Below are 24,316 nucleotides of genomic sequence, written 5' to 3'. Positions count from 1 at the left end.
CGACTTCCAGCAGCAGTCTCACAACATTGTTGCTGGAAGTCATGGCAGCCATTTTGAGATTGGAGCTTGCATGGCCTATATCACTAGGGGATATACTGTAAGCCCAAGGGGAGAAGGGAGGGAGAAAGTGGGAGATCCTTCAGTTTGGTTGGGTGGGGAAAAGTAACAGGACATAGCGCAAAAGTTTCAGTGCACCAGCATTTTCAGCTGAAACCAAAACAAAGCTGAATGCAGATTCTGGCCAGTTTTGGTTGGCCTCTAAGTCAAGGTCCATGATTGCAGGATTCTGGGTGTATGGCCTTTGGCAGAAGGCTGTTGTTACAGAGACTGACTGGAATAACTTCTATGAGAGAGGATATAAAATAAGGACTAATTCCCAAACTGGAAAAGATGTGTCAGATCCTAAACCTGGTTCTGACAAAGTTAACAACATAAGAAAAGCCTTCCTGGGTCAGACCAATGGTCCATCAAGCCCAGTATCCCATTCTCATAGTGGCCAATCCAGGTCCCTAGTACCTAGCCAAAAGCCAAGGAGAAGCAATATTCCATGCTACCAATCCAGGGCAAGTAGTGGCTTCCCCCATGTCTTTCTCAAGTTGTTAGTCCAAAAGAAAAGAATACAATTTCCAGGTCAAAAAAGCCCTCCTCAAATAAATACTAAAACAAGAATACTCACAGGGAACAAATATAAGCCCATATTTTCTCTCTTCCTTACCATGTTTTCCATAATCTTCCAGGCTTGCACGCTTGATGTCTACTTGATGAATATTACAGAGGACTTGATTCATAGCGGTATAAATCTCCCTTCGTTGGCTGGGCTCTAACTCCGAAAGGGCAGGCTCCTTATAAATCCGCCCAGTGCAGTATTCCATCAGATAAAATGGAGTGCCAAGTATGCTGGGATGTTAAAAGAGTTAAAACTTATAAAAAGGCAAGTTTATACGTTTGTGCCTATAATAGTACCTACACACGTAAGAGGTGTCACCTATGGGTACTTACCTGAACATGTGCAAGCTGCAATTCCATAAAATACAACTGAATTTCATTTAGTGCATATGTAAAAGGAGGGAGGCATTTTATGTGGATTGAGCATGAGTGAGCAATGGGTTCTACTTGATATAGATAAATGTTTGCATACAAGTGGTACCTTATTCCTGTATGCTATGATGACACTAACCCACGTTAAGTGCCCTTATAGAATACTGCTTAAGCCATGATGTTGGCACTAATTTCATGGTGCCCTGTTGGGTGCCTTTTATTGGCTTGACCCCATTAGAATCTACTTACTCCTGGATTATAGCCCATCATAACATCAACATGATAATAACTAGACATCCTAATGAAAATGCAATCAAGCATCTGCCAGGGTTGTCTAGTAGGTTCCAGGGACAGAATTAACTAGCAGCTGGGTCTGTCTGGCAGGCTGCAAAGACAATCTAATCTAATACACAGTTTATTAATCACACTATACCAAAAAAGGTTCAAGGTGATTTATATCCAAAGAAGCTGTAAAATCTACATGAGAATACAAAAGCAATCAATAATTAAAATATCATCATACCATGAATATTACAATAAGTCATATAAATAAGTTTTCAAATTTTTATGAAACCTTAAGTAACTGATATCAGTCCTAATGTGAATAAATAGATCATTCCAAATTGTAATAGCAGCATAAGCAAATGAAGAGCTGAGCTGTTGTTTATACCAGTGGTTCCCAACCCTGTCCTGGAGGACCACCAGCCAGTCAGATTTTCAGGATAGCCCTAATGAATATGCATGGGGCAGATTTGCATGCCTGTCACCTCCATTATAAGCAAATCTCTCTCATGCATATTCACTAGGGTTATCCTGAAAACCCGACTGGCTGGTGGTCCTCCAGGACAGAGATGGGAACCACTGGTTTAAGTCATACTCCTCTAATCTGTGGAAAATGTAGTAATAAAGTACCACATCTAGAAGCACAAATGCAGGTGCTAACATAGCTGAGTCCATCTGGAAGATTAAGCACTTTTCGTGTGAACCAGTTGATGGTGGTGAAGCCAGAGACCTAGAAGGCCAGATGTTTAAGCAGTGGCTGTGCTAGTGTTGATCTTATTTAGATTATTACAAACCTTTTTTAGTAGATATGGGAAGGGAGGAGTGCTGGATGTGAACTAAATAAGGGTCTTGAATGTGCATCTACTCAAAACATTTGGTAAATAATAGCAACTGGTCCAAAACACCACACTCATAATCCCTCCTAAGAGCAAAACAATGCCATGCTGGGACACACCAAAGGTCCAACAAGCCAAGCATCTTCCCTTTGATGGTGGCCAGTCTGGCCAACTTGGAAGTACCCAGTAGATCCTAGTAGGAAGTTAATTCTCTATTGCTCAGTCTCTGAAATATGATGGAGATGACTAAATCTCTCTGGACCTGTGCCCTCCTATTGCACTGTGAGTTGGAGAATGACACGCTGGCAGTTACCCGTGGCTAGCTGCGGGTAACCCGCTGAAACGGTGGGGGGGGGGGGAAGTGATCATTGCAGGCACGGGGATAAGGCCATCCACCGCCCCGGGGAGTGGTGAATGTCCTTGTCCCTGCAGTTAAGGGAGGGAAGGCGCGCGGTCACTGATCATGCACGGCCCCCTCTCTCCCTACCTACAGCCAAATCTATCTCCCTCCCTCCCCCTTATCTTCATGGCGCTTTTGTAAAAAACTTACTGAAGCTAGCAAAGCCTGCCTGCCTGCAGTCGCGTGTGTGTGGGCGGAAGTTTCTCCTCTGACGAAACTTCCGGTTGCATCAGAGGAGAAGCTTCCGCCCACACACACGACTGCAGGCAGGCAGGCTTTGCCAGCTTCAGTAAGTTTTTATGAAAGTGCCATGAAGGTAAGGGGGAGGAAGATAGATTTGGCCATAGGGAGGGAGTGGGCTGCGCGCGATCAGTGACTGCGCACCTTCCCTCCCTTAAGTTTCAATTCTTTATTAATGCACCACGAAGGTAAGGAGGATGGAGATTCTCGGGCCGCTGAAGGGTGGTGAGGTGGCGAGAGGGAAGGGTGGATGCTGCGGGGATGGGGCAGTGAAGGGGACGGTGGTTCGGTGACAGGGACAGATTTTTTCCCCGTGTCATTCTCTACTGTGAGTGGAACCAGAAAATGTTCTCTGGAAGCCCAATGTGTGTCTGAATTCCTGCTGAAAATTCTCACCACATAAGAGGCAGAAGCTACATATTCTGTTCCCCTACCTCCTCTTTTATTAGTTAATACACTTAAGGCATTTCAAATATATCTGGGGAGTAATTACCTAGAATCTTCACAGAGGCTCAGCATTTTTGGAACAGGAACACCGGCTTCTCCGAGCGCCTTCATTATCCTGTAAGGACACTTATTTTTTTATATTGGTTATAGATCCCTGTGATATTCCAGAAGTGAAACATTATGCTCATCGATTTCATATGCTAATATCTTTTCCTCAGAGGCTTCATGTTTCCAAATCTCCCTTCCTCCTAGGTATAAACCACTCCAGGCATGCTCACATATTTAAATCAAAACTGCTACCAAGACCAAGGTTTCAGTTCTGAAAACAAAGCATTGGACTGAAAACCGTTTAAATTCTTTGGTGCAATACTTTGCTCTGGAGCTGAAGTGCTTACAAATAAAGATCTTGATTGAAATAAGTAATGTGTGCCTGGAATTCTTTGTGTCTGTGTGGATTACAGACAGCTTGGGAGTTTGCCAGCTGAGTCTGTCTGAAAACTATTTATTTTCCAATTTTTTCAAATTTCAAATTTTTATTAGGATTTTATATACCGCCTATCAAGGTTATCTAAGCGGTTTTTACAATCAGGTACTCAAGCATTTCAATGACTGGCCTCTTCATCGGGCTGGCCACTTTGACCAAATCACCTCCATTCCTATTATCTGAATATTGGCCCCTCTGTTTCCTTTCACATCAGGTTCAAAATCCTTGTTCTAGTCTTCAAGGATCGTCTGCCCTCTGTTACCTATATTTATAATCTTATTCCTTTTGTCTCCGCTCAGACACTCCGCTCTTCCAATGACAACCTCATTGTGGTTCCTTTATGTTCCATCCTTCATCTCAAAATCTCCTCAAACTGTGGAATTCCCTCCCTCCCTTTGCCAAGAACCCTCCCTTGGCCGGTTTAAATCTCTCCTCAATACTCTTCTTGTATCATTTGTGTTTGAACAAGACTTGAATTCTATAATGTGAATGCATTTTCGGTTCTCACAAGCTGTATTTTTAGGGCAGAGAATATGGGTTTTCCCAGATGTGACTAAATCCACTCAAGAACGTAGGAAATTGTTTCTGAATATGAGACAAAAAGTTAAGGCATTGGTGCTACTTTTTTGTTGAGCTATCCATGTAAATGTTTAGTTAAATATGTTGGTATAAAATATGTCTTTTTTGCTCCAGAACAGCTTACGGACTTTTTGGATACTAAGAAGCTAGCACAGGAAATTAAGGGATAATTGAAAGGAAAACAGTTGAAGTATAACCTGTTAAGCTTAATTCTTACTGTTAATATTTCTTAATAGAAGATCTCCTTATCATTTTATGTTCCCCTTTAGGTGTCAGTTTTGAGGTCTAAGGAAGAGATAACATTTGTTATATGATGGGATTTGTTATTCTCTTTGCTTTTGAATTACTTTTATGCCTTTCTCTGTATTACCAGAACAAGTTGGATACTTGTAAAATTTGTTGTTAAAATGAATAAAAATTAAATTGATAAATTTCTCCTCAAAGACTTCAGTCTCCCCCCTTAATAATTTCTCTGCCCTTCTTCCTACTTTCCCTTTTGCGCCTCTGTTTTAGAATGTTATAAACCACATAGTTGTCATAGGCGGACATTTTGCAGTACATCAAGCACTGGAAATAAATAAAAATATATGTCTTGCCACTGGAGTTTTCCAGATTTCAACAAGCAGGGAAGCGGCAGAACTAAGGAACATAAATTGAGGTTCTACAGCAGTACATTTGGAAGTAAAATAAAGAAATACTTTTTTCACAAAGAGGACAGCGGATGCCTGGAGGGAATAAAAAAGTGTGTGGGATAAACACAGGAGATGCCTAAAAGGATGGAATCATAACATGTCTATCGAGGTGTTAGGTTGGACAAGAGCAGTTAGAAACTAAGGCCCATGCCAGACAGACTGCTTTGTCTCGCAAATGGCAAAACACAGGTAAAGATCAGGTCTGCAAAACGGAGTGGCCTTTGTCTCGGCACCTTGAGGTTGTGGGTTCAATCTCAGTGCCGCTCTTTATGACCCTGGGCAAGTCACTTAACCCTCCATTGCTCCAGGTACCAAAGGGGTCCTTTTACTAAGGCGTGCTAGCTTTTTTAGCGCATGTGCGCTAAACGCTAACGCGTCCATTATAGTCTATGGATGTGTTAGCGGCTAGCACGCCTTAGTAAAAGGACCCCATAGTTAGATTGTGAGCCCATCGGGACAGATAGGGGAAATATTCAGAGTACTTACTTACTATTCAATGTATTGTAAACCGCTTTGGTATCCATGGAGGAAAGGCAATATATCAAATAAAGGATAACCATAGCCATATGCTATGAGTGAGGGTGCTGAGCATCACAAGGGGGAGGGGGGAAACATCTTAATGCTGAAATTAGCAAGTTAAGTACTGTTAGCAATACTTTTGGTTTAAACGTATATTGTTCCAAGACGGTGGCATATTAAACTCCCTAGATGTGGTTGGCATGATGGCAAATTAATCATGAACTATAACCTACAGGGGATTATTGCCTGTTGTTTGGCAAGTCGTGTACTGAAGATACACAGTATGTCATTTTAATTTAGATTACGGCTTTTTTCTTGTGAAATAAAAAAAAGAAAGAATGGCTATAACCTAGCACGTGCCACTCTGGTTGCCTTATTGGGCAGATTGGATGGTCTGTGCAGGTCTTTATTTGCCATCATTTATTGTGGTACTGTGATATATGAGCTTAGCACCATCTCATTGAATTAATTCAGTCTTACATGGGAAGCAGAAAGGGAATCCCCTGGGGATTCCCTTTCCACTACATAGGAACATAGTAAATGTCAGATGATAAACATCTGCACGGTCCATCCAGTCTGCCCAACAAAGTGACCAGAGTTGAATCTGGCATCCTGCCCAGGTTCCACTTCTTCATGATTAAACACTGGCAAACTCAGGGGCTCATTTTCAAAACAGACATACCAAAGTACCATGCCTACGATACTTGTGTGTCTACTTTAAGTGCTTTAAAAATGAGCCCCTTTCCCTAATTTTAGGGCACAAACCACAGAAGTCTGCCCAGCACTGGCCTATATCACATCTATTAAAGTTACCATCAAAGCCCACTCCAGCCTTGCTCCTGATGTGTTTTTGCCATTTATGAGACCCAGACCGTAGAAGTCTGTTTGACATTGGTTTTACTTCCCAACCTCTGAAGCAGCCACCAAAGCTCACACCAGTTCTAAAGTCATTTAAACCCTTTTTCTATATAGTCATCCTCACATATATATATTTTTTTGTTTCTATACCCACTCTATGTTATTTTTTTGTTAATACAGACTTGCAAATTCCTTTCCTAACAAGCCCAGATCCATATGCAGAAACAGAGACAGTCACAGTAGCTGGAGAAAAGATCCACTCATAAGGTGAATTACCTGTATTCTCTTTCCACGGCATGAGCAGACGGAAGCAGTTTGCCAGGAGGCTTCTTTCTTAGCACAAGTTGCCGATCACCCCATTGGATAAAATAGGTTGGGTTAGACTGCCCATGGCTGAACTGGCGAAGAACTAGGGGCTCTGAAAGAGCATGTCAGCAGAATAGTATTGAATGACACTCCAGATTCTCCCTTAATATCTACACTAATCACAATACAATATTTTTAAATATTTATCTGTGCATTCAGACCAGTGTCAACAAAGTACATGTTAATCAGTTTCTAACGATTATGTTGTATTCTTTGATTGATCTGGCAGACATTCTGTTCTGGAATCTTCACTTAATACGTAAGAAAAAAAGATGTGTATGCTGGTTCAGACCAATGGTCTATCAAACACAGCATCTTCTCTCTGAATTTGGCCAATCCAGGTTATAGGTATCCAGCAGGATTCCAAAGAGTAACCCCGTCTAAGGATAAGTGGTAGCTTCCTCAAATCTATCAGGCTAATACATTTATGGACATTTCTACTAGGAATTGGTTCAAAACAGTCTGAAACCCATCTATTCTAACTTCCTTGACTGCATCTTTTAGCCAGAAATTCCAAAGCTTGATGGGAGAAACCATTTTCCATTTAGTACACAATTTTTTAGAAGTCTTACATGTTAATTTCATTAAATAACAGTCCACAATTGACACATTCCTCTCCATTCATGATTGTATAGTTTTCTCTAACTTGATTTCAGCAGCAGTGTGCAATGCCTCTTGTTGGGAAGTTATTGCAACTATAACATTGATTTGGTGTGTTAAGTTGTTTTTACATCTATTTCAATTCCAAAATGGCTTCTGCGATTTGTCTACACCAGACCCATGATGTTCTTTAGCTGAAACATGGCCACATTGGATCTTTTTTTTTATTTAGCTTGTTTTATGTGGATTTTCCTTAATTTTCATATATTTTATAGTTCCAGCATCTCTGTTGTGATGCTATCCAAAGGCTACAGTAACCCTATCCAAAAGCATGCCTTTGATAAATTGTACCTGTCCTATAGCTAACCTTTCTCCAGCTGAACATTTTCACTAGCCAGAAAGGAGGGACTGTCTGACACTGGGTGAAGGACTCAAGTACCTGATGCACGGCCACCCAAAATGTTTTCGAGGTACTTCTGCAATGCTTCTTGGGAGATCTCCATTGTAGGCCTCACTGGACAGGTGTTTGGAATAGCTCCTTTCAAGGGAAAGCCTAAGAGCATTTCTAACTCTCTAACAGCAACTTCTGGATCTTCCACCTAATTTTAAAAGATTGTAAAGTTAACCAAATAGCCACCCATACAAAATGCAAAAATCAGGCTTATCTGTCACTATACCACAGAGAGTAAGGTTTCATAGATGAGCAGTGTATAACATTTTTGGAACTAAAGAAAAGGAAGATTGAATACTGCTGACTGCTTCATAAGCTGAATATTTTGATGCTGACCAATGTACAATTGCGTGTTTTGTTTAAACTGGGCTGGTCTTTGTTACTAAGTTGCGTATGGTATTGCTCCAATCTATATGTCTGATAGATTTCTCATAGCATTCCATAAACATAGGAGAGAATCACATGCATTGCTTAATTTTCCATCTGCTCAAGGATGTAAGAGAAAAGAAATCCTTGGAATATACACTAGCATTTCAGGCTACTTTTTATGACAGGGAATTCAGGCCATTGTTGCGTAGTGCTTGTTCTTACAAACACTTTAGAACTCAGTTGAAAACATCTATTCTCAAAAAACTTGGTGAACTAATCCAAATCATCTTTAGGTTATGTTATTTTTAACCTTCTGTTCACCACATTGAACTTACGGTTTTGCAGTTTATAAGTACGATGTTATGTTATGTCTAAAGACCCACATTTCTCCCTCTGTATTCGTGGTTTCAGCATTGCGGTTTTGATTATTTACGCTTTTTTAGCTTGCTGGCTCCTCCCCAATTACGTCAGCTTGCACAGAGAAATCACTGATTCCAAGCATTTACAGAGAAAATCGCTGATTCCCAGCACTTTCTTCACCGTGTTTTGCCTCTCCATCAGAAACAGGCCAGGTCTCCCACCATGTTATTTGCGGTTTTACCATATTCACGATGGTTTTTAATAGAAAATAGTGAATAACATATGAAAAAGTTATTTGTGGTTTTTCTGTATTCGCGGGTCTGCTAATCCCCTTTCACAGGGGTCTTCCAATCCAAGAAAAAACTAATACAAAATAAATAAAATCTATACTCACAAATATACTTATGTTGTGATATGGGGCTGAGAGTGAGGAATTTTTACAACACATAAAGGGGACCTTAGGAGTAAAAAATGTTACTGCATTCTAGACCAACACATTTTTCCAAAAGATTTTCCACACGTAAATCCTGTTTTGCAAGCAGAAAAGGGCTCTTATAAAACTGCATGGCTGTATTCGTGGGGGTTAGGGGCAGAGTAGGCCTGCGAATAACTTTTGGGCTGATTCTGACCCACCCCGGACCTTACCTGGTGGTCTAGCGGTGACGTGGGGCAGGAGCGATCTTCCTACACTCCTGCCCCGTGCAGAGCCGTGCTGCGAGTTCCCGTGGTCTCACAAGACTACAATGGTAGGAAGATCGCTCCTGCCCCGCGTCACTGCTAAACCACCAGGTCAAGGTCCACACATGAAGTTGCCACCGGAGCTGCGTCCATGGCTGAGGACTGTGCTCGTGGGCGGTTGCTCGCCTCTGATCACCTCCTCCTTCTTGCCCTGATACAAGTCCCGGGCCGGTTCTGGTCGATGCGGGCTGCCTCCAAGCGATTCTGTAGGGGGGCCCGGGCAAAAAAATCGCGATTGCCAAAACCACAAATAGGGAGGGAGAAGTGTACATGCATTTAAGCACATGTGCTGAAATGATGAAGCATATTTATAGACAAGCAAGATTAGCACATCCCCCCCTTTTTACAAAAACATAGCACGGTTTTTTGGGCCAGACACAGCGGTAACAGCTCCTACTCTCATAGGAATTCTATGAGTGTTGGAGCTGTTACCACTGCAGCTGGCACTAAACACTGTGCTACACTTTTGTAAAAGGGGGTTTATAGAAAATAGGCCGTACATTTGATTTAAATTGAGCAGGGTCCTTGTTACGTTTAAAGGCTACATGCTGTAATAAAAAAATAATTATTTCAAGTAAAAAGTACATGGAAGAATGGAAGGTTCTTTATGCCAATGACAAAGATATAGCTCATTAGACAGTAAGATCAGACTTTGATGAGGATTTTGCCTTTCATTTCTCTAATTGAAAATGTTGTTACGATTTGGGAAAACTCTGAATGTGAATGGAAAATTATAGACTTTGGGCCTCTTCTATTAAACTGTGCTAGCAGTTTCTAGCGCGGGGAACCGCGCTGAATGGCCCGTGCTGCTCCCGATGCTAACAGAGTTCCTATGAGCATCGGGAGCAGCGCGATCATTCAGCGTGGCTCTCTGCGCTACAAACTGCTAGCGCAGTTTAATAGAAGAGGGGGTTTGTGTTGAACAAGAAAGATTTTCCATTCTCCTTTTTGTTTTTTTAATTACTAAATAGGTGCCAAGTCATGTAGTGGGACCTATAGTAAAAAAAATGTGCATTAATGCCTGTCTGTGTTTAGATATGCAACTGTGCTTTTAATAATCTAGCCTTAAATTTAGTGTGTGATGCAATGGAAGATGAAGTGACCTGCCCAGAGTCACAAAGAGTACCAGGCTTTCCTGATTCCCAACCCATTTATCTTATCATTAAGCTACTCCTTCTGTCAACAGCAGCTTTATAAACAGGGTCAGTAGTACAGATGTCTTATCGCAAATAAAACACCCGGTCTCAACAAAACTCAAGTTAGGCCTGTACCTTTATTGTTTTAATGCCAAGCTGAGCTGCTGTCTTCAAATTCTGCCCAAGGTCATCGAGAAAGATGGATTCTTTTGGCTGAACCCCAAGGCGTTCTAAGCACAGTTTATATATACGAGGGTCTGGTTTACATATTCCTTCTTGACAAGATTCAACAATCTGCATGGCAGTATACAAGAAAAGCAAGCATTAAGAACACCTTTGTGTTTATCTATGGGTATCAGAACAGTTTAAAGCAAACAAACTGGAAATATTTTCAAGTACAGGTGACACAGAGGATACAGTCTAACCCAGTGGTCTCAAACTCAAACCCTTTGCAGGGCCACATTTTGGATTTGTAGGTACTTGGAGGGCCACAGAAAAAAATAGTTAATGTCTTATTAAAGAAATGACAATTTTGCATGATGTCCCTCTCTTTCTTCTTGTTCCTTTCCTATAACCCTTCATTGGAATTCCTTTCTATCCTAACTCTGTAAACCGTGCCAAGCTCTACGCTTGTGGAGATGGTGCGGTATACAAACCTAAGGTTTAGTTTAGTTTATAGTTTATAAATCTTTCCTTTTGGCTAAGTCTTAATAATAATATTGTCATTTATAGCTAAAGAGACATATGATCAAGAAATTATTTTATTTTACTTTTGCGATTATGATAAACAAAGTGAGGGCCTCAAAATAGTACCTAGCGGGCCGCATGTGGCCCCCGGGCCGCGAGTTTGAGACCACTGGTCTAACCTATATTCTTAATGAGATATCTCAAACCAACACAGCCATTGAGCTGAAGATTTGCAGGAAGTGGTTAATGAAAAATTGCTTCAGGATTGCTGCTGCTGGATTTAAGGACCAGAGAGATGTATTTTTGTATTTGAGCTCTCTGCATTGCTTTTAAGGTGTTACTCTAGAGCAGTGTTCAATGCAAGGCTCGGAGGTCAATGATAGCCCCCAGAGACCTCTGCGGCAGTCCCCATTGTCTTTCTGGAATTTTTGTTTTGTTTTTGCTACTTTGCCTCTCCACCTAGACTTTGGACAGAAAGAGAAAAATGGATAGGGGGAAAGCAGCACGCTTGAAAGATAAGGCATTTCCTCTCAGACAGAAGTGAATGCATTTAGAATGCTCACAACTTAGGATTCACCTCCCCCCGCCCCAATAAATCTGAAGGTGGACTGTTGGGAATGGATGTCATTGACACACTAGTCAGCAGTGTCATGACTCCACATGTAAAGATAGTTAGGGCCTGATTCTTGAAACACACATCCCGATCGCAGGCGGCGGTAGGCGCCCTACCACCATCTAGCAGCCAATCGGAACACATGTTTTAAAAAAAAAAATTGAGGAAGGACGCCTACATTGTAAGCGTCCATAGTGCATCTATGGAAACATAGAAACATGATGGCAGATAAAGGCCAAATGGCCCATCCAGTTTGCCCATCTGCAGTAACCATTATACCTTCCTCTCTCTGAGATCCCACATGCCTATCTCATGACTTATTGAATTCAGACATAGTCTAAACACAATTTAAACGCTTCCAAGACATGACACCTGACTATGTAGCGAAGAAACACCCAATATACCACTCTCAGCGGTCCCTCTGTTTGCAATGGGAACTCAGACTTTTCAACCCTCCAAAAAACAGCCTCTTCCGGGAGACAGCCCAAAAGCGATCATATTCCTATAACACACCTAAATTATGGAATCAACTCCCTCCTGCCATTAGGGCAATTGATAAACTACTGACCTTCCGGAAAACAGTAAAGATGCTTCTTTTCATGGACCGGATCAATTCTGGTCTCAAACTTTGACAGACTTTGCTTCGATGTACCTTACCTCAGAATACCTGTGCCTGCTAACCAATTCTTCTAGCGTTCACTGCAGATATGTTAATACCCATTCGTGACTCTATGATTTATTTTCTTAGATTTTGCAAAGCATGTGTTCTTCGTCACATTCTCTATAAGTTGTAAGTTATTGATTCTATAGTTTTGTGTTATGAACCTGTATTATTGACTCTGTAATATATGTATCTCTGTTCCTGAAAACTTTGTGTATGTATCCTTGTAACCCTTTCTGGACTCCTGGAGAGGGAGGGCTATAAAAATAAATAAATAAATAGGGGGGGGGGGGGGCATTTAGGAACAAAAAAGAGTTGAGGCTTTGAGGTCACCCACATGTAGAGAATATGCTGCCTGCTTGTCCTGGGATAAAGCACAGTTACTTACCGTAACAGGTGTTATCCAGGGACAGCAGGCAGATATTCTCGCAACCCACCCACCTCCCCGGGTTGGCTTCTTTGCTGGCTATCTGAACTGAAGACCACAAGGAGGAGACGCGCCCTCTAGTGGAGCGGGAAGGCACACGCATAAGCGGTCCAGCACTAGCAAACTTTGAGATCTTCAATCAAGTTTGTTTGAAAAGCTGTCCGCAACGGGGCTCCGTGGATGACGTCACCCACATGTAGAGAATATGCTACCTGCTTGTCCTGGGATAATCATTGGTACCATTTTGTTTTAATTTACGGACTAGGCAGATAGTCTGGAAGGAGTTTACCTAGGATTCCACAAAATCACCAGGGATTTCTGAACACGAGCGGGGGAGGAGGGGACTCTTGGATGGTATTATAGTCCCTTCAAAAGATGGAATGATATTCCCATTCACAACAATATATGCAAAAGCACTGCAGGACTCCCACCATTGCTTTACCACAGTTTAATAAATAGGTCCTTTAATCTTTAGAACAGATGTATGACAGCTATTTTTCAGCAACCAATACAGAAGGAGCATAACTGCTCCAAATATCTGTAAATTGCCTTAAGTGGAGCCACTGAATAAGAACAAAACAATTAATTTATTTGGCTAGCTAGTCTAAACAAGCAAAATTGTCAGGATGGATCTTTTTAATACAGTCATACAAATAGTTCTGATATCCATTTAGACATACCACATCAAATTGTTTCCGGTCCAGAGGCATAAAGCTCTCCCCATTGTGCATATAGAAGTTATTGCTCAGAAGGGCTGTTTTCAAGCCTTTTTCCTGGATACACCGTAATGCCTCCGTCATAACCGGAACTGGCTTTACTTTGTCACTGCTTGTCATTGCGGAGAGAAAAGTGTCCACTGGAACAGAGGAGTTGGCCTGCATAACGAGACACACAGCACTGAACTTATGCATTCAGGGATTAAAGGGCACAGTTTTGCCCATCCTTTCATGTTACAAGAATGGGATTCATGATCGTGCTAACATGAAGAAGGGCAGATGGGAAATATGTCCTATAAAGTAAATAAATCTCTTTTCTCTGTCTCTTTTAATGAGTTCTTAAATAAATTCACATGGTATGACTGTAACATTTATTGAGGTAATCCCCCCACCTCCAGGAGCTATAGACCAATAAAAAAAAATATAAAACAGGTATAGGCAAAAAATTACCAATCTGTGCCTCTGGGGGTCATGCGCTTTCTGTGGCTCTACTAATGGATCCTGGCCACAGACAGGTTTTTAAGTGCTGGGATACACATACCTGGCCCCAAAATAAATGTTCCTACCCTCTTTGAGCTCTCACCACAAGCCCCCACATACTTATATTTTCAAACGTTATAGGAATAATACAGCCTGCATTCACCTAACATTACTGCAGTCTGCTTAAACACTATATTCAATTTGTTTTTGAAAATCCTCTTAATTTTTGTAGCAGCTCTGCTTTATTACCATATAGGAAAGAATAATTCACTATAGAGAGCTGCACAGGAATGGGGACGACGGGAATCCCGCAGGACCCGCGGAGATCCCGCGGGTTCCCCCTTCGGGTCGCGGGGATCCCATGGGGACGCCCCCTAGGGTTGCGGGGATCCTTTGGGGATGCCCCCTAGGGTTGCGGTGATCCCGTGGGGATGCCCCTCGTGCTCTCGGGGATCCCGCGGGGTTCAATGCCGCGAGGCTCATCTGATTTTCCTACCTGCCCTGCTGCGAGGCTCGTCTTCCATTTCCTGCCTGCCCTGCTGCAGCACACATAGCCAATCGGAAGTCTTCCCCGATGTCAGCGCTGACGTCGGAGGGAGGGCTTAAGCAAAGCAAAACCCTCCCTTCCTCCGACGTCAGTGCTGACATCGGGAAGACTTCCGGTCGGCTATGTGCGGCAGGGCAGGTAGGGAAAAGGCAGTGGCGTACCAAAGGGGGGGGGCAGTCCGCCCCAGATGCAGCCATGGGGGGAGGCGTGTGCACAGCCGGTCAGGTCCCCTTATCTTTGTGGCGCTTTCCCCGACCGACCGACAACAGGCCCGGACGACAAACCTCCCTGCCCTGTAGCCACGAATCCTAAATTACCTTCTTACAGCAGCTTCAATACTCCAGCTGCTGTAAGAAGGTAATTTAGATTCTCGGCTACAGGGCAGGGAGGTTTGTCGGACTGGGCCTGTTCTGTTGTCGGTCGGGTGGGGAAGCGCCACAAAGATAAGGGGCAGGGAGGGAGAAAGAGAAGAAAGGTGCAATGGAGAAGAAAAGACGCTGAAAGCACTGGGGAAAACAAAGGGGTGGAGAAGGATGCTGAAAGGACATGGGGAAGACGGGAGGGGGGGAGAAGGACGCTGAAAGCAAATGGGGAAGACAGAGGGGGGAGAAGGACGCTGAAAGCACATGGGGAAGACAAAGGGGTGGAGAAGGACGCTGAAAGCACATGGGGAAGACAAAGGGGTGGAGAAGGACGCTGAAAGGACATGGGGAAGATGGGGGGAGAAGGATGCTGAAAGGACATGGGGAAGACAGGGGGGAGAAGGACGCTGAAAGGACATGGGGAAGACAGGGGGGAGAAGGACGCTGAAAGGACATGGGGAAGACAGGGGGGAGAAGGACGCTGAAAGGACATAGGGAAGACAGGGGGGAGAAGGATGCTGAAAGGACATGGGGAAGACAGAGGGGGGAGAAGGACATTGAAAGGACATGGAGAAGACAGAGGGGGGAGAAGGACACTGAAAGCACATGTGGAAGACAGAGATGGGAGAAGGATGCTGACAGGACATGGGGAAGAAGGGGGGGAGAAGGACGCTGAAAGGAAATGGGGAAGAGAGAGTGGGGAGAAGACGCTGGCAGGGAAGAAGACAGAGATGCAAGACTATGGGGGGAGCGGAGGGAAGAAGATGGGTGCCAGACCAATTTGGAAGGGGGGAGAAAGGGAGAGGCACAGTAACAGAGCAAATGGAAGACGCAGAGAGAAGAGAGACAGTGGATGGAAGGAATTGAATGAGAACATGAGGAAAGCAGAAATCAGGCAACAAAGGTAGGAAAAAAATTCTTTTTTTTTTTTTGCTTCAGGATAAAGTAGTATATTAGTTGTGTTGATAAAAATTTATAAACATTAGAGGCTCTGGTAGAAACCCGTTTACAAAGCATGTATTCTTCCCAATTAATATTTCCAAATTAATAAAGTCTTTTTGCTTATTTTGAAATGGGTTTCTACCAGAGCCTTTAATTCAGTAGCATAATTAACTGAAATAACTATTTCTGAAGTTTATAGGGACGGGCGGGGATGTAGGGGATTCCTCACGGGGACGTAGGGGATTCCTTGTGGGGACGGAGGGATTCCTCGCGGGGACGGGTGAGAGTCCTCACGGCGATGGGTGGGACTTTGGTGGGGACGGGTGGGATTTCTGTCCCCGCACAACTCTTTATTGGTAGGTGGGTGTGACAGATGGCAAAGTCATGCAGAACAGCTGAATATCTTCTCAATTATCAAGCCAAAAAAATTAATAAAATTCAATAGTGCATATAATAGCCTTTTTATAAGATGGAACAGCTACTTATGTTTCGGTCTTCTCCTCCCCCAGAACATACTTAGCATTTTCACCCCAATACACTATGATGTAATTCTTTGGGATAAGCTGTCTACTCTTGGTAAATCTGCACATATAGGTTTTAGTTTTAAAAGGGAAAGTATGCAAATATATTTCCTATAAATATTACCCCATTGGACGCACAAAGGGTATGGAACGACTCTCCTTTGAGGGAAGGTTGAAGAGGTTAGGATTCTTCGGCTTAGGGAAGAGAGAATTCCCTCTGCTGCACCACTGATGATGTCATCAGTATGGCGACACACGGCAGGCCCCGGTGGGAGAAGGCCGCTAAGCAGCCTGTTTAGAGTGCTGCCGGCTCGACACTGCTCTGGAGGGAGGTATGTAGGGTTCGCGGTTGGCGGGGTTCAGATGGGAGGGAAGGATGGAGGGTCAGCGGGGTTTCAGCTGCACGGTGGGGGCAGCGGCTGGGAGCAGGGTGGGGTGTGGCAGGGAGAAGTGCTGCTGCCGGCGAATCCAGGGACTAGGGCTTATTTTGGGGGTAGGGCTTATATTAAGACCTACCCTGAAAATCATGCTAGGGCTTATTTTCGGGGAAAAACAGTAGCATTTTCAGACTGTGGAGGAAATACTGCAAGAACCAGTGTGTATCAGATCAATCTGTTCAAATCTGGCTAAATAAAAATGCTATTTCTCTCCTTTAAGCCTATTGGAGTGGTCAGAACTCAATGGGAATTCCTGACTTTGGCTAACACTGAGCAGTAATTGCCTAGGACAGAGATCCTGGGCGGCTTCTGACCTGCCAGCGAGACAGGTACTAGATCCTGGCATGAGATAGCTGGAAGTGACAGCTGCATGCTAGAAGTGATGGTATGGACAGATGGAAGCTTCTTGCAAATGCCTCTAAAGTTCACCATTCCTTGTGCTCCACAATCACATCATCTCCCTGACTTTCTGTGATCCATCACCCAAGCAGGGTCCCAAGTTTGTCCACCCCTGGACTAGGAGATGCCCACTACTGCTGGCAAACAGGAAAGAGTAATTTGCAAGTCTGCTGCTTTTGGTTATATTTTCTAATAACAAACATGCATTTTAATTACAGTATAAGCAAAATAAAAAAAATAAATTAAAATAAATAGCTTTATAAAGGGACTAAAAGCCCTCATATGTAAATGTTCACAGGGAAGGGACAGCCCTAAGATTTCCCTCAAAGGCAGAAGAGTTATCCCCTATAACTTACTCCCCTTTTTAAAAAAAACTGCACGAGCGTTTTTTTAGCACCAGCCATGGTGCTAACAGCTCCAACACTCATTCTATGAGCGACAGATCGGCAATAAAAAAAACACTAGCACAGTTTTATAAAAGGGGGAGGGGTATTTTCCTACACAATATATATCTGCCCTACTCATCAAAGTTCTTTCTGTTCTCCATTTTAGAGAATGACACAGGGACAAATTTTTCCCCGTCCCCGCAGGAACTCATTTTCCTGTCCCGGCGAGTTCTTTTCCTGTCCCTGTTCCATTCCTGCAAGCTCCGTCCTCATCTGCACAAGCCTCAAACACTAAAATCATAAGTGCTCGAGGTTTGTGCGGTTAAGGCAGAGCTTACAGGAATGGGACAGGAACAGCGACAAAACTTGCAGGAACAGGACGAGAAAATTGAGTTCCTGCTGGGACAGGCAAAAATTTGTCCCCATGTCATTCTCTACTCCATTTATTACATACCAGGGTTTCTTAAATAGAATTACATACATGTCAAGTATTTTCCCAGAATATGTTTCTGCATGCTTATTCCGCCCCTAGCCTACCATGACTTGGCATTTCTATAAAGCACAGTTACTTACCGTAACAGGTGTTATCCAGGGACAGCAGGCATATATTCTCACATGTGGGTGACGTCATCTACGGAGCCCCGGCGCGGACAGCTTTTCAAGCAAACTTGATTGAAGTTTCAAGTTTGCACACTGCACCACGCATGTGCGTGCCTTCTCGCCCACTAGAGGGCGCATCCCACCTCGTGGTCCTCAGTTCCATAACTAGCAAGGAAGCCATCCCCGGGGAGGCGGGCGGGTTGTGAGAATATATGCCTGCTGTCCCTGGATAACACCTGTTACGGTAAGTAACTGTGCTTTATCCCAGGACAAGCAGGCATGATATTCTCACATGTGGGTGACCTCCAAGCTAACCAAAACAGGGCAGGTGGGAGGATGGCAATTTAGGAAAACAGATTTTGCAATACTGACTGGCCAAACCGGCCGTCACTCCTGGATAGAGTGTCCAGACAGTAATGAGAGGTGAATGTATGAACCGAAGACCAAGTGGCAGCCTTACATATTTCCTCCATCGGAGTGGATCGGAGAAAGGCTATCGAAGCTGCCATTGCTCGGACCTTGTGCCCCGTGACTCGACCCGGGGGAGGAAGGCCAGCCTGAGCGTAGCAAAAGGAAATGCAAGCGGCCAACCAGTTAGACAGAGTGCGCTTGGAAACTGGATGCCCTAATCGATTGGGATCGAAGGACAAAAACAATTGAGGAACCTTCCGATGAGACCTGGTGCGTTGAAGATAATATGCCAACGCCCTCTTACAGTCAAGCGTGTGAAGCGCCGTCTCGCCAGGATGGGAGTGGGGCTTCGGGAAGAACACAGGAAGGACAATGGACTGATTGAGGTGGAAGTCAGAAACAACTTTAGGTAAAAACTTAGGATGGGTGCAGAGAACCACCTTGTCGTGATGAAAGACAGTGAAAGGAGGGTCCGCAACCAAGGCTTGCAACTCCCCAATCCGCCTGGCGGAGGTGAGGGCAATCAGAAACACCGCCTTCCAAGTCAGAAATTTCAAGCGGGACTTGTTGAGTGGCTCAAAAGGGGGTTTCATCAGTTGAGCCAGAACTACATTCAAGTTCCACACGACAGACGGAGGCTTAAGAGGGGGGCAAACCCTGAGTAACCCTTTCATGAAGCGTGTCACCAAGGGTTGGAGTGACAGAGGGCGTCCCTCCAGAGGTTGGTGGAAAGCAGAAATCGCACTGAGATGAACCCGCACCGAAGTGGTTTTCAAGCCGGAGCGCGACAAATGAAATAAATATTCTAAAACCGAGGATACCGGAACTGATACCGGATCCAGGTGAAAAGACGAACACCAGGTGGAAAACCTGGTCCATTTCTGCGCATAGCAAAGCCTCGTCGAGATCTTGCGGGAGGCTTCCAACACCTCCTTCACCGATTGAGACAGGTCCGGAGGAGTCAGGGAACAAGAAACCAGGCTGTCAGGTGCAATGACTGCAGATTGGGATGTAACATGGATCCTTGACTCTGAGACAGCAGAGAAGGAGAGACAGGCAGGGGAAGAGGCTCCCTGGCACTGAGCTGGAGCAGCAGGGAGAACCAGTGCTGGCGCGGCCACCGAGGTGCTATGAGAATCATCGCGGCCGTGGACGATTTTAGGTGTACCAACGTTCGCATGATCAGAGGGAACGGAGGGAATGCATATAGGAACCTCCCTTCCCAGTCGAGTAGGAAGGCATCCGCTTCCAGACGGTCCTGCGAGTACATCCGAGAACAATATAGTGGTAGTTTGTGTGTCTCCGGAGAGGCAAACAGATCCACCTGTGGCGTTCCCCAGCGAGCGAAAACCTCGCGTAGAACTGCTGAGTGTAGAGTCCACTCGTGCGGTTGCAGAAGTCGACTGAGTTTGTCCGCCAGGCAATTCCGTTCTCCTTGGATGTAGACCGCCCGGAGGAAGATGTTCCGGGAGGCCGCCCACTCCCAGAGGCGAAGAGCTTCGGAGCAGAGGGGCCATGACCCCGTTCCTCCCTGCTTGTTCACATAATACATTGCCACCTGATTGTCCGTGCGGACTAGGACCACCTGGTCCTGCAATATGTGAACGAAGGCTCGAAGTGCTAGGAAGATGGCCCGCAGCTCTAGCACGTTGATATGACACTGACGGTCTTCTGCCGACCACAGGCCCTGCGTGCGAAGACCGTCGAGGTGGGCTCCCCACGCGTACTCCGAGGAGTCCGTGGTCAGGACCTTGCGAAAAGGCGGAGTGCGGAACAATAGCCCCATGGACAGATTTGAAGAGTCTGTCCACCAACGCAGCGATTTCCGCAAGGGCGGAGTCACCGAAATGAGGCGAGACACCGGGTCGCACTCCTGACGCCACTGGGACGCGAGGGTCCACTGGGGGATCCTCAGATGTAGCCTCGCAAACGGCGTGACATGTACCGTCGAGCATCATCATGCGCTTGGCCGACACCCTCGACAGTTGAGAGACCTGGTGGCTCATCCGTACCAAGGCTTCCAACCGCTGGGTCGGCAGGTAGGAGCGTAGGCGCACCGTGTCCAGCACCGCACCTATGAATTGAAGAGACTGCGACGGCCTCAACTGAGACTTTGGAAAGTTTATCTCGAACCCGAGAGTTTGCAGGAAGGCAATAGACTGTCGGGTCGCTGAGATAACCCCCTCCCTGGTCGGGGCTTTGATGAGCCAATCGTCCAGGTAAGGGAACACGTGGAGTCCACGTGACCTGAGGGCTGCTGCAACCACCACCATGCACTTCGTGAATACTCGTGGGGACGCGGCCAGGCCGAAGGGCAGTACCCTGTACTGGAGGTGGAGGTCCCCCACCTGGAATCGTAAGAATCTTCGACAGGCGGGGTGCACCGGAACATGGGTGTATGCTTCCTTCAGGTCGAGGGAGCACATCCAGTCCCCTTCCTCCAAGAGGGGATACAGAACCGGGAGAGATAGCATTCGAAACTTCTCCCGGGCCAGGAATTTGTTGAGCTTCCTGAGGTCCAGTATGGGGCGCAGGTCCCCGGTCTTTTTTGGGACCAAAAAGTAGCGGGAGTAAAACCCCGTACCCCACTGGTCCTTGGGGACCGGCTCGACCGCCCGAAGCTTCAAGAGGGCTTTGGCTTCGGTTATAAGGGTCGGTAGCTGCGAACGGTTGCAGGGGACTAAACTTGGGGGACTGTCCGGCGGCGAGGACACAAAGTTGAGCGAGTAGCCCTCGGAGACGATCCGGAGCACCCAAGCGTCTGAGGTAATCCCGGTCCATGCCTCCCGGAAGGACCGAAGACGGCCCCCGATAGGAAGGGGTTCCTGTGAAAGTGCGGAGGGGAACCCGCCCCGTCCGCTCAGCCCGTCAAAAGGAAGGCGCTGGCTTAGAAGGGCCCTGCGCCGGGGCTTGGGTTTGTCCCCCTCTGCCTCGCTGAGACGGACGTCTCGGAGGCGGTCTCGAGAAAGCCGGGGTCGACTTCTGAGGGTATCGGCGCGGCGGAGGCCGAAAGGGTTTCTGCGGCGGGGGCCTAGGTTTGGGGCGGACCAGGGATGCTAGAGAGCGCTCCTGTTCCGACAAGCGCTTGGTCGCCGCATCCAATGACTCGTCGAATAACTCGGACCCCACACAAGGCAAGTCTGCCAGGCGTTCCTGCAGGTTTGGGTCCATGTCGAGGGTGCGAAGCCAGGCCAAGCGGCGCATGGCCACCGCGAGGGCCGACACCCTCGAAACCAGCTCAAAGGCGTCGTACACTGCATGGAATAGGTACAACCGCAATTGAGACAGGTTGGACATAAACTTATCGAATCCTGCTCTTTGGGAGTCCGGTAACGAGTTTCGATATTGAGGAAGGTCCTTCACCATACCACGCAGATAGGAGGAAAAGGTGAAGGCGTAATTTAGAACCCTGGTGGCCATCAGGGAATTTGAATAGAGGCGACGGCCAAACTTGTCCAGGGTCCGCCCCTCCCTGCCTGGTGGAACCGCCGCAGAAACCCGTGAGGGCTGTGATTTTTTAAGAGCAGACTCCACCAGAAGAGACTGGTGTGAGAGCTGCGCCTTATCGAACCCTTTTGGGGGAATCGTCCTATACTTCGATTCCATTTTTGAAGGCACAGACGTGACTGTAAGAGGGTTTGACAAGTTCTTCAGCCAGGTTTGCAGAAGGACACTGTTGAGGGGGAGTCTAGGCACCTCCCTAGGAAGAGTGGGGAGGTCCTGTTCCTCCAAAAATTCTTTGGAATACCGAGAGCCTACCATCAGGTCAATCCCCAGGGCTTGGGCCATGTCCTGAACGAAGGATGAAAATGAGGACGGCCTAGCCTGGGGAGAGGGGGTTCTCGACCGCCCCACCGAGGAGAGGGGGGAGGCCTCATGGGAATAATGAGGATCCCTAACCGATCCCGAATCCCAGGATCCCCTCTCGAGGGCCCTCGAGGGGGAAGGGGAAGTTATCCTCCTCGCAGAACCCTTGGGTGAGGACCCAGGGGTTCGTGGGACACTCTCCCGTTTCCTCGGCGAGGCGGCCCGGGAAGACTTCCCATGGGGTGAGCGGAGGAGCCTCGGGTTGTCGAGGCGCAACTCCGACACCTGCAGCGCCTCGCCCCCGAACGACGAGGAACGGTCGCGCCGAGGCGAGCCTCGGGGCCGCTTAGACTTCCTCGATCGACGCCCCGTCCGAGGTCGCGTCGAGGGCGAGGCGTGTCTGGAAGACCCGGAGGAAGAGGAGGAAAGACGGCGCACTCTGCGCAACTTTTCTTTGGGCCTTACACTGCGCTCAGGGGGTTCCCCCGAGGTCGAGGTCCGGGGCGGGGCCGAGACCGAGGTGAACGGGGCCACAGTACCCGAGACCGAGGTCGCCGAGGCCGGGGCTCCCGAGGGAGCCGAGGCCGGGGCCTTCGAGACCGAAGGCGCCCAGGCCGAGGTCGAGGCCGCCGGAACCGCAGCACGCTGCAACACTTCCAGGGCTCCCGACAGCTCCGATGAGATCAGAGCTCGGAGGAGATCCTGGAAGGCCGGAATCCCCACGAAGGTGGGGAGTTCCGAGTCCGGGGCACACTCCCTGGAGGGCGACCTCGGTCTCGAGTATTCCCTCGGGGTGTGCGGAGTCGAGGTCCGATGCGGGGCCGGGGTCGACCCACCCGCCTTGGCCTGACTCGAGGATGGCTTCTTTGCTGAAGGGGATGGAACAGAGGACTTACCCGAAGCTTGCTTCACTGACGACGCCTTCGAGGAAGAGGGCCGAGGCGAGGCCGAGGCCCCCGAGGACGCCGAGGCCGAGGTCAAGGCCGGGGCCGAAGCCGAGGCCGACGTCGAGGCCTTAGGCGGCGCGTCGACGGCGAACAATTCCGCCATTCTGGCCTTACGGCGACGGAGGGCCCTGTTTTGGAAGGTAGCACAGCGATCACACGAGTCTGTCGGATGTTCGGGCCCAAGACAGACAATGCACCACCGGTGAGGGTCAGTGATGGAAAGCAACCTCTCACACCGGCTGCACTTTTTGAATCCCGTAACAGGACGGGACATCCACGAAGAAAAAGAAGAAGGCCGGGAACGTACCGACGTCCCTCGGCCACGGCTTCCGGGAGCCCCCGGAGCCCGACGAAAAACGAAAGACTTTTTTTTTTTTTTTTGAAAAGAACCGAAAAGAAAAACAGCACCGCGAACTAATTCGAAGGGAAAAACAAACTAAACGCGGCAGCTAGAAGGCAAAAACACTGGAGCTCAGATCCACAGGGCTTTCTTGCTCCGCGGAAAAATTTGAACTGAGGACCACGAGGTGGGATGCGCCCTCTAGTGGGCGAGAAGGCACGCACATGCGTGGTGCAGTGTGCAAACTTGAAACTTCAATCAAGTTTGCTTGAAAAGCTGTCCGCGCCGGGGCTCCGTAGATGACGTCACCCACATGTGAGAATATCATGCCTGCTTGTCCTGGGATAATGCTGTCATATACACAAAATAAAAAAGTCTCTTCTCTGCGGAGCTTCCAATCTAGCCAAGACTCAGAGGAAAAGACAATATATATCTGCCCTACTCATCAAAGTTCTTTCTGTTCTCCATTTTAGAGAATGACACAGGGACAAATTTTTCCCCGTCCCCGCAGGAACTCATTTTCCTGTCCCGGCGAGTTCTTTTCCTGTCCCTGTTCCATTCCTGCAAGCTCCGTCCTCATCTGCACAAGCCTCAAACACTAAAATCATAAGTGCTCGAGGTTTGTGCGGTTAAGGCAG

At 46.7% G+C, this 24,316-nt stretch overlaps 1 protein-coding gene across 6 annotated transcripts in view; it reads right to left on the bottom strand.

The window, feature by feature from the left end:
• ACAD10 (acyl-CoA dehydrogenase family member 10) overlaps positions 1 to 24,316 on the bottom strand; it is a 71,944-nt gene that overhangs the window by 35,863 nt on the left and 11,765 nt on the right. For all 6 annotated transcript variants that reach the window (XM_033954030.1, XM_033954029.1, XM_033954034.1 and 3 more), the window contains 6 exons: positions 13,464 to 13,658; positions 10,531 to 10,689; positions 7,781 to 7,940; positions 6,652 to 6,793; positions 3,290 to 3,358; positions 716 to 897 (listed from right to left, as the gene is read on the bottom strand). In XM_033954030.1, the coding sequence (XP_033809921.1) occupies positions 716 to 897; positions 3,290 to 3,358; positions 6,652 to 6,793; positions 7,781 to 7,940; positions 10,531 to 10,689; positions 13,464 to 13,658 (907 nt within the window). The remainder of the gene's footprint in view (positions 1 to 715; positions 898 to 3,289; positions 3,359 to 6,651; positions 6,794 to 7,780; positions 7,941 to 10,530; positions 10,690 to 13,463; positions 13,659 to 24,316) is intronic.

The sequence above is a fragment of the Geotrypetes seraphini genome, chromosome 8, assembly GCF_902459505.1.
Source record: "Geotrypetes seraphini chromosome 8, aGeoSer1.1, whole genome shotgun sequence".
In the NCBI taxonomy this organism is placed as follows: Eukaryota; Metazoa; Chordata; class Amphibia; order Gymnophiona; family Dermophiidae; genus Geotrypetes; species Geotrypetes seraphini.
Note: the sequence above shows the minus strand (reverse complement) of the source record. Positions and strands in the feature narration are given on the sequence as shown.